The 7,590-nt window shown below is 52.2% G+C and overlaps 1 protein-coding gene across 1 annotated transcript; it reads left to right on the top strand.

Annotated features, from left to right (window-relative positions):
* Nucleotides 1–3,564: 3,564 nt before the first annotated feature.
* Nucleotides 3,565–6,720, top strand: LOC120506820 (serine/threonine-protein kinase pim-1-like; the record flags this gene model as incomplete). The annotated part of the gene is given in 7 exon segments (XM_039718829.1): nucleotides 3,565–3,759; nucleotides 3,842–3,892; nucleotides 4,079–4,448; nucleotides 4,647–4,823; nucleotides 5,108–5,235; nucleotides 5,237–6,319; nucleotides 6,605–6,720. Coding segments are annotated over 6 exon segments (957 nt in total), but the record flags the coding sequence as incomplete, so codon positions are not given.
* Between the last annotated feature and the right edge of the window lie 870 nt (nucleotides 6,721–7,590).

The following is a 7,590-nucleotide window of genomic DNA, read 5'->3' as shown; positions in this document are numbered from 1 at the left end:
GGCAAATCACATCTCTAAAGTAAGAAATCAAGCTACATATATTGTTATTAATAGGAATAATATTTCTTACCATTCCTGTAAAAAAGAAATACTGCAACATAGCAAAAAAAACCCTGCATACTTCATCATCCATGCACGTGGGAAAAACACCTTGCTTTTGTCTGAATTTTGTGAATTTCCTATATAGCACTCATCTAGATAGAGGCTTTGAGGTCCAGAATGAGGTCATAAAATTAATTCCTTAAACCCAGCTCATGAACGGAAACAGATTTCAACTTTTAGGAGAAATGCATCTTCAGTTAAAATACTCCTACTGCAAAACATCAATGGTTCAACACTGAGCTTTATGAGCTCATGTGGTACATTTAAGTTACAAGTAACATTTTATCTGGATTTGCCTTGTGTGTGGTTCCATTAGACAGAATAAAACCCTCTCATTATATGTATTTTGGTCATATTTACAAGTTTACAATTATGGTCTAAGATGAGCATAAAGCCACACTCAAGATAATCTTAAGTTAATTAAACCCCATGAAAACTGAAAGACACAAAATGGGATCACATACCCCACAGTTTAATTTGTTCCCCCACAAAGCTGTTAAAATGTCATTCGGAGCCCTCATCTTTCAGGAATGGATCTTAACCAAAACCAACTTCAGCCTATTTACATGCTGAATTTTATGTGAATTTGATTTTGAGGTAACTGCTTTTGACACAAACAAGCCTATAAAATAAAATAAAGGTTTTTCTTAAATAGTGCTTTAGGGTTTTTTTCCAATTCACGGTGGTGTCTGATAAAAAATTACATTGATTTATCCTTTTAAGTACAGGTGCAACTTTGCAGAAGTTCTTTTTGTATCTGTGTTTGTGGGCTGACTGTTAGAAGCTTGTTTATGGTACCTCTCTTAGCCTTCCTGGGAATTTCAAGGAAAGGAGATCTCTTCATTTCTCCCTTTGTGTCTTTGTGCAAAAGCTGACAGATCCACCCTCAGCCTGAGAGCACCTTTGTTCTTTGAATCAGCTCTGCCTTATGGCAGCTGCTTTGCTCAGCTCCCAGCGAGGTGCACAAGGTAGACACATTACCTCTTTTTGCTCCTCCATGCTGGGGCTCCAAAAATAAAAGTAATGTTAACTGTAAAAATACATTTGTTAACACTAGGTTTACCTATATTCTATTGCATTTTCCCAAAAAGCTTCTAACAGAAGTCCATACAAAGCAACAATTTAATGTAATCATGGGATACAGCCTATGGGGTAATGCACAGGAAATGAAGGTTGTTAATTTGACTTCATGTGAACAGAACTCTAGTGAAAATGTGCAACAATAGTGATAATTTTGCTTACAGAAAATTACTTACCACAGGTAATAAAAATGTTTGTTTAAATTACTTTTATCATAGCTCAAGAAAACCTTATCAGAGACATAGTTCCTCTCTCCATGTAATCATGGGATACAGCCTATGGGGTAATGCACAGGAAATGAAGGTTGTTAATTTGACTTCATGTGAACAGAACTCTAGTGAAAATGTGCAACAATAGTGATAATTTTGCTTACAGAAAATTACTTACCACAGGTAAGTAATTACCAGGTAATAAAAATGTTTGCTTAAATTACATTTATCATAGCTCAAGAAAACCTTATCAGAGACACAGTTCCTGTCTCTTGTGGTGTGAAAGCTGTTTTGGAGAGTGGGTGTAAAATCTGCCCAGTGTGTGCATGGAGAACATATTGCACTGTGTACATTGTTAATTTGACTTCATGTGAACAGAACTCTAGTGAAAATGTGCAACAGTAGTGATAATTTTGCTTACAGAAAATTACTTACCACAGGTAATAAAAATGTTTGTTTAAATTACTTTTATCATAGCTCAAGAAAACCTTATCAGAGACATAGTTCCTCTCTCCTGTGGCATGAAAGCTGTTTTGGGGAGTGGGTGTAAAATCTGCCCAGTGTGTGGATGGAGAACATATTGTACTGTCTGTACTTAACTGTTCTCTGCTGGGGAAGATCCTCAATATTAGAAGAAAATACTATGATAGTGCTTTTACATTTTTAATATTTCAGAAAATCTTAATCAGAGAACATTTTTTTGAGGAGACTTATTTTTCCACAGCCATTCTCCCTTTTTGTACATAAAAATTAGGCAATCACAATGTTATGGAATATCATGAAAAAAAATATTTTGTGCCCCATCATGGAACTGAGGAAAGATTTAGAAGAAAAACCTGAAATTGCCAAGCTTGATTGGTGCTCCAGTTGTGTTTTTTGAGGGGTGTGTGTAGTTGTCATATTCCCATTATGTCAATATATCATCCATCTTTCTCCTCAGAACACCATCCAGCACTGTAGCCAAATGTTTCAAGTAATTTTCCTTTTGTACCTTGAGGCAGTTTCTTCCCCTGCCGCCTGAACCGGAACAGGGAAAGACAGGATCCGTTTGCAGTCACAGGCAGAGGGGATTACAGTAAAACCTTCATGACTTTCCCAGTATTGCAGATCCAATTGCAGACGCTTGGTGGAGCAGGATATTTACAAGTGGCAATGCACACTGTTAGTTGTGCGTGTGCATAACGAACAACTCACATTGCTGTTGGAAAAAACATATTTTTTCACTACAATCACTTGTTCCTCTGCCTGCTCTCTGCATAAAGGATGATAAGAGGACAATGGTACAGGGAGCTCATGTACCCTTCAGTTCCGTTCTCGTCCTCAGCTGAAGAAAGGAAACCTCCATAGGAGTAGCACTGCTTTTGAAATAGACCAAAACAGTAGGTTTAAACTAGATATTCAGAAAAAACCTCTTCACTGTGAGGGTGGTGAGGTGCTGGAACACCGCTGTCAGGACCTCTGGTTACTTCTCTACTAGGAATTGCTTTGGCTTTTTATTTGTTTCTTTCATCCGTTCCTTCTGCGGGGCGCGCGGCGGTTCCTCCGTTGGGTTCCTGACGCTAACGGACGAACGGCGGCGAGCCATGACGGCTCGGCAGCGGCAGCGGCAGCAGCGGCGGCAGCGCTCCTCTCGATCGGTTTTCCGCTCGATTTCCCGCACGCTCTCCGTTCCCTTTCTCCGTCTAACACTCCCTCCACTCCCGTTCCGCCCCGTCTCGTCCCGTTCAGTCCGTGTTCCGCCTTTCCCAGCCCGGCTCATGCCGCGTCCCGCAAGGCGCCCATGGGTGGGTCGGCCCCCTGCCCGGCCATGCCCGGCGCGCCGCGGTCTCCGCTCCGTCACGGTGTCTCCGGACTGGCTGTGGCGCCTCTGCAAGAGTCTCTGGAAGAGTTCCTCACTCTGGTTGTGGTGGGGCAGCATCGTCCTCTGGCTCCACCTGGCGCAGGCTCTGGCCCGGCCCCTCCCGCGGCTCCGCCCGCAGTCGCACCGCTACCGCCCGGCTCCCGCCCCGTCCTCGGGAGCTCCCCCAGGAGCTTCCCCGCTGCGAGCTCCGCCGCTCGTCAGCTCGGCCACCGGCCCCGAGCCGTCGGAGCCCGGGGCGGCTCGACAAGCAGCAGTGTTCGGATGCCGCGGGCAGAACGGCGATAGCGCGGTGCCGCCCGCGCGGGCGGCGGCCCCGAGCCGTCGGAGCCCGGGGCGGCTCGACAAGCAGCACTGTTCGGATGCCCCGGGAAGAATGGCGATAGCGCGGTGCCGCCCGCACGGGCGGAGAAGCGTCCGCTGGAGCAGCTCTACCGGGAGGGCCCGCTGCTGGGCAGCGGCGGCTGCGGCAGCGTTTACTCCGGGACCCGGCTCGCCGACGGCGCCCCGGTAAGAGACGGGGCCGGCTCGGAATGGGGCGGCGGGAGACGGTGGGCAGCGAGCTCATCCCGCCGCTCGCCTTGGCTTGCAGGTTGCCATCAAGCGAGTGTCTCGGGAGCGCATCTCGGAGTGGGCGCGGCTGGTGAGTGAGCGGGGCCCGCGGAGCAGCCGGCGGGGCGTGCCGGGCGGGGCTGAGGCGAGGCCCGGCAGGGCGGGAGCCGGAACGCTGCGAGGGGAGCGGGCGGGGAGTGAGCGGGGCCCGCGCAGCGTGCCGGGCCGGGCCATGGCGAGCAGCGGCCCCGCTGACGGCATCGCGGTCCCCCCGCAGCACAACGGCGCCCGTGTGCCCCTGGAGCTGGCCCTGCTGTGGAAAGTGTCGCACCCTGGCTTCCGCGGCGTCGTGCGGCTCCTGGACTGGTACGAGCTGCCCGACGGCTTCGCGCTGGTCATGGAGCGTCCGGAGCGCTGCCAGGACCTCTGGTACTTGCTGGAGGAGCGGGGGTTCCTGGCGGAGCCCGTGGCGCGGGGGCTGTTCCGCCAGGTGCTGGAGGCCGTGCGGCACTGCAGCAGCCGCGGCGTCCTGCACCGCGACATCAAGGCTGAGAACATCCTCGTGGACCTGGCCACGGGCGAGGCGAAGCTCATTGACTTCGGGTGCGGCACGATCCTCCAGGACACATTCTACACCCGGATGTCAGGTGAGCCCAAAGCTGGGGCCAGCCCGGGCAGGGGACATGTCCCCTTTTGCTGGAAGAGGGATGGAGGGGGAATCCTCCTTCAGCCGTTTGCAGCCCAGTTGCTTTTCGGCGGGGCAGGGGCTGGCTGTTGTGGAACGGGAGCTGGCTGGCAGGGAGAGGGAGCAGCATCATCTGATGAGCTGTGCCCGTGTCCCATAGGAACGCCAGAGTACAGCCCACCAGAGTGGATCCTCTTTGGCTGCTACCGTGGCCAGCCAGCCACCATCTGGTCCCTGGGCATCCTGCTCCATGACCTGGTCTGCGGGGATCTTCCTTTCCACACCAGTGAGGACATCATCAGAGGCCAGCTCTTCTTCCCACCCCGAGTGTCTCAAGGTGAGGATGCTCCTTCAAGGCACAGGGGGAAGAATGGCATTGGGAGGTGGAGCCTGGCACATGTGTCCTGCCCTTGCAGCTAGTGAGGAGGTTGATCTCCTGGGTTTAGCTGGAGAAGGTGGCACATGTGCCTCTGTGCTGCTCTCCTCCAAAATAGAGGATTGATGGGAAGTTTTGTGTGCAGCTCTGAGCGCTGCTAGTGTGGCGTGGGCACCATTGAATCTAGGAGAGCATGGACAGGAGCCTTGTCCCGCTGACCAGTGGTTTCTGGTTTGTCTCTGCAGAGTGCCAGCACCTCATCAGGTGGTGTTTATCCATGGAGCCCACAGACCGGCCATCCTTGGAAGACCTTTTTGAGCATTCTTGGCTGCAGGACCCCCACGTGGCCCAGGAGACAGCAGAGATCCATCCCTCTGCACAGTAGGATCCAGAAGCCCAGCAAGTACTAGCTGCATGCATCTCTTGGTGCTGGATGAAAACCCTGGAGCGTTTCCCTGTGGCCACGGCATGGAGGAGAGAGCACAGCCAAGGAGATACTTCCGCTGGTCCCCAGTGAGTTGTGGAGGGAGGGGCCCAGTGCTCCCCATCCTACTGGAGAATTGGTGGCAGTGCAGTGAAGTTGACAAGGACTGGAGAAAGGGAAACATCCCCCTGCAGCTCAATGGCATCATGATGTCCCCGCAAGCCAAGGCACAGCTGGCGTGTTCTTCTGGAGCACGATGTGGAGCTGGGAACACCATCCTGGAGCTGGCCTCTGGCTTTGGCTGCGGCCCCTTCCTGGAGGACACGCTCTGCGCCTCAAGGAAATCAAGATGAGTCCCCAGCAGGGGCAGGGGGATGCTCATGCTCCCAGGCATGGCAGGGCTTGGCCTGGCCTCACACCAGAGGTTCTCTGCTCGGTGGTGATGAGGAATAATTTTTCCGCTGGTTGCCAAGCTACTTTTTGGTGGGACAGGGGACGGATGCTGTGGAAGGGGAGCCAGCCAGCTCCTGGCCTTGCTGACAGCTTCTGCCAGCCAGCCTGGCATGGGCTGAGGCAGGGACAGCCAGCCTGACAAAAGCATCCATGCCTGTGGATGGGGGCAGCAGAGGAGGATGGGTTCTGAAGCCATGCCCCAGCTGGTCTGCTTTGCAGGCCCTTGAGGAAGGGGTGTGTTTACAGGCAGGAAAGGTGGGGTTTTTCCCCACCCATGGAGAGGTTTAATTCTCGCATGGAGTGGTCAGACTCTCCTTAGGCCCGTGATACAGTGATAAGCTTTGACACTTTTTCTCATTTCTAGGTCTTCTTTTGAATTGACTTTCATGCAATTGCTCTTTTTTTTTTTTTTTTTCCCCCAGGAAGATTGCACCTGGTGCCCAGACCAGATGGGGAAACATCTTCACTGTCTGTGGAGTGTGTCCAGTGCCAGCGTTGCCCCTGCAGAGGGACATCCCCTTCAAGAAGGACTAGGATGTTGTGTAGGATCAGCTCCTCTCCTGACAGCAGGTCTCCAGGGGTGGGTACCCGGCTCCACAGCTCGGCTGGCAGAAGGGCTTTGGGCAGATGGCAGTGGCCACACGGGCATCCTGCTCTTGCAGCTGCTGAGGAGGTTGCTGAGCATGCTGAAGCGGAGGAGGTGGAACGTGGCCTGCCATGCTGCTCTTCTCTAAAATCAGAGACTGGGTCGTGATGTTTGGGCTCTGAGCACAGCCAGCAGCCTGGCCCTGGCACAGGCCATGGTGTGACAGTGGGGACAGGAGCCTTCTGCGATTGACCGTGGCTCTCTGATTTCTCTCTCCAGGCTGCCAGCACTTCATGCCATGGAAACAGCACCGCTTGACCTGCTAGTCTGGGAGGGCTGGAGGGTGGCGGGTATTCATTTGCTGTCAGAAATAAATCGTTTTGTTGTTGTCATCATTGGAGAATTTCTTTCATCCTTTTCTGAGCTTTTGCCTCCCTTCATCCAGGGTAATCCTTTTGTGTCCTTTCTCAGCCATAGAAAGCATTTGACAGGGGGTGTAAATTAACGTGAAAAATTCAACAACAGCTCTTGTTGCAGGCCCCTGGCCATGAACACTGGCCCTTTTCCCTGGGAAACAAAACTCACCCACCCCAGTTTCTTGATGTCAGTTTGCAGGAGGTGTTTGGTACTCCCAGGGCAGCCCGAGTTATAGGTGGTGGCAGGTTGGGTCTGGGAGACATCCTGCACTGTTTGGAATTTGAGGAGATGGCAGCCCACTCAGGGCCAAAGGCCCCAGGATACAAATGCTGGCTCTTTTTGGTGCCAAAATAGCCCTCATCCCCCCAGTGTGTAGATGCCAGTTTGGGGGAGGCATTTGGCACTCTGCGGGTAACCTGAGTTCTTGGTGGTGGCAGCTTTTTCTGGGGGAAATCCTGCGCCTTTTGGAATTTTAGAAAGCAGAAGGTCGCATGGGAGCACAGGCCCTTGGGCGGGCAGGAGGCTCCTGGATGTAAACGCTGGCCCTTTTCTGTGGGAAACAAAACTCACTCCCCCCAGTTTCCTGAGGTTAGTTTGCAGGAGGTGTTTGCCACTGCCAGAGCAGCCCAAGTTGTAGGTGGTGGCAGGTTGGGCCTGGGAGACATTGTGTGCTATTTGGAATTTAAGGAGTGCACTTGGCTCCTTGTCTCCTTGTTGTGTTCAGCACAAACAGGAGCCCAGAGCTCCTGCAGAAACCATCACAGCACTCAGTGGGAGCAACTTTTGTCCAGTGCTCACATAGAGCTGTGGTGTCCAGCACTGCACCTCATTGGGATGAGGAACTGTTC

Source organism: Passer montanus, unplaced genomic scaffold (genome assembly GCF_014805655.1).
Source record: "Passer montanus isolate IOZ18808 unplaced genomic scaffold, ASM1480565v1 scaffold40, whole genome shotgun sequence".
NCBI classification, from domain to species: Eukaryota; Metazoa; Chordata; class Aves; order Passeriformes; family Passeridae; genus Passer; species Passer montanus.
This window is presented reverse-complemented; position numbering and strand designations above follow the sequence as displayed.